General features: G+C 49.4%; 1 protein-coding gene across 1 annotated transcript in view; it reads right to left on the bottom strand.

The window, feature by feature from the left end:
* DPP8 (dipeptidyl-peptidase 8) overlaps nt 1-2,526 on the bottom strand; it is a 20,594-nt gene that overhangs the window by 2,327 nt on the left and 15,741 nt on the right. The window contains exons 15-17 of the mRNA XM_010143067.1: nt 2,217-2,362; nt 1,536-1,682; nt 935-1,087 (exon numbers count right to left, since the gene is read on the bottom strand). Of these exons, the coding sequence (XP_010141369.1) occupies nt 935-1,087; nt 1,536-1,682; nt 2,217-2,362 (446 nt within the window). The remainder of the gene's footprint in view (nt 1-934; nt 1,088-1,535; nt 1,683-2,216; nt 2,363-2,526) is intronic.

The following is a 2,526-nucleotide window of genomic DNA, read 5'->3' on the forward strand; positions in this document are numbered from 1 at the left end:
CATTTCCCTTAGTTCACAGCACACAGAGCTTGGCTGACACAAGGCGGTCACAGCTGACACTATATAAAGTACCTTCAGCATAGGTGACCCGAGACTGCTGTAGCTATACCAGCACACTTCAGTTATTGCAAGCTCAACACTCCAAGTTTAAAGCTCTCTGATGCAGTTCCAGAGAGGGAAGATCCTCCTGTGCTCCTCCTCATCCCAGTTCACGAGAAGAGACTCACAGATATTCCAGTAAAACTGGTCTAGCTATACAGCCCCCCACTCCTCTTACACGCCAGGCTCTTGGATAGCAAGTGTGTTCTGCTCAAAAGCGCCCTGCTGGCATTAATGCAGGAAGCCTCCTGGCAACTTCAAATAATTAATTATTGGGACTGTACTGATAGCGTTGCCTCTGAAAAGCTGAGTCCCAGAGCTGTACCAGTACAGACTCAATGGAATACCAGTCCCAGACTCTGCAGACCCCAACTGTGCCAAGAGGCTGACAGAGGAAGACTGCCTCATCCCCATGCTTCACACAGAAACACAAGTGGAGAGAACCGAGATAATCCAAGTCACGCAACAACTTACAACTGCTCTTGCAATACCAGTTGATTGCTGGTTTTAAAAGGCACTGTGGCTTCTTGGCAGGCACTGGCTATAAAGAGTGAATAGATTTTCAGATCTCTTGTCTGTGAAGTATCAAAAAAATAACCAAAGCCTGGAAGACTAATTAGAAATACCATGGAAGAAATGCTTGCTAGAAAGGCAACTTCTCTCTGAAGTCACCGTGATAGAGGAGTTTTGAAGAGAACAGCCGGAGCACTGTGTCCTCCCTTGTCTAGAGCAAGCTCAGAAGTCTCTGTGCTGTGAACACCCATGGGAGGTTACATAGTTCAGGGAAGAATTCGGTCTGCACCACCAGAGTAAGTATGTCAGTGTATGAACATACCCTGAAGATATCTGACCTCTGCATTAAAGCCATCAGGGAGAGGTAGCCTCCATAGGACCAGCCGTGGATGCCGACACGATCCAAGTCAATGAAGTCATACTGCGATGCTAAATACTGCAGCCCTTCCACCTGGTCGTCGATTTCTATTTGTCCCTGGGAGGGGAGAGAAAGTCAGTGCTGTTAATTCCAGACAAGAGTTACATTTTCAGGATTTCCAAAGGTAACCACCAAAGGTCAGATCTTTGCTGCTCCTGTTTGTGCAGCACCCAGCCACATGCCAGCACTCCACTGTGCTAGGCCTGTTACAGAAAGCGACCCCTTTCTTCCATAAGACCCTAACCCACCTCTTAACTGCCTTTTTCTTCATTTGTCTCCTTGCTAGGGGACAATTTCAGATTTTTCAGTGTTTGCTTTTTTGCTGTTACAGAAGTCAGGCTGCATTCTAGCTCTGCGTGTGAAAATGCCCTTCCCAACATGCAGAGAGCTACGCTGCAAAGCCAGCAGAGCCTGGGACAGGCCCTCCCTGCTTGTACACGTGACCAAACACACTCGCCCTCTCCAGCCTGGGACAACGAAAAGCCAGACTCAGAGCTCCACTTACCATTTTGTATTTAAAGGCTCCTTCAAACTTCAGCCCTCGGTGGCAGGACCCCCTGTTGTCAATGACAACAACGACGTAGCCTAAAGAGGCCAAAGTGTTCAAGCGGAAATACTTGATTCCTTTGAACCGGTTGTTCACTAGCTGTACCTGGAATAGAGAAACGATGACACAAACACGTATGTAATGGAATCCAGATGTCACATCTTAATCCAATTTCAGTTATTTATATTTACCTCCTTTACATATACATTTTTATAATGTAGTTTTCAAGACCCCTCCTACCTGCCTGTGGCCTGCTAGGAAAGAAACTCTCTTTCCCCAGAAACAAGCCATTCTGTGTCACAGATAGAAAGAGCTGAACTGAGCCCCGCTGCAGCAGCAACAGGTATAGAGCTGCTGACTGACATCCCAGCTCCGAGCCTGCAGCTCTGCTCTCCACTATCTCTGTTCTTTCCCTTCACCCACTCCAGCTGCCTTGGACCCTCGCAGGACACAGTAGAGTTGGGGGAGGAAGTGGAAACAAAGAACAGAAGTCCCTGTGGAGGAGGGGGCGAGCTGGAACTCGAAGAAAGGGGAATGCAGATAGTCCCCATTCCCTGTTCTATCTCCCTCATGCAGGAGAGCACTAGTGACCCAGCCCAGCCCAGCCCATCCCACTGCTCACCAACACGCCACACTCACCTGAGGCCCGCCGTAGATGAAGAGCACAGTGGGGTATTTCTTTCCAGGCTGCAGATTATGAGGTTTGTACATCATCCCATAGAGTGTAAACCCCGTGGAGCTCTCGAAGGAGAACACTTCGGGGGGAATGTAATCAGGAAGAGGGCCTGCCACAGGAGGGAACAGAGAGCCTGGTTAAAAGGGAATGGATGAGTAACACAGCTCTGCTTCAGCCCTGCCCCATCACCAGTCTGCAGTCCCAGTGGAGCCCTCCCACACCTTCCAGTGGATGTGGCTGGGGCCAGGCAGCAAACCGCAAAGGCCCCGCCAC

Source organism: Buceros rhinoceros, unplaced genomic scaffold (genome assembly GCF_000710305.1).
Source record: "Buceros rhinoceros silvestris isolate BGI_N320 unplaced genomic scaffold, ASM71030v1 scaffold39919, whole genome shotgun sequence".
Lineage (NCBI taxonomy): Eukaryota > Metazoa > Chordata > Aves > Bucerotiformes > Bucerotidae > Buceros > Buceros rhinoceros.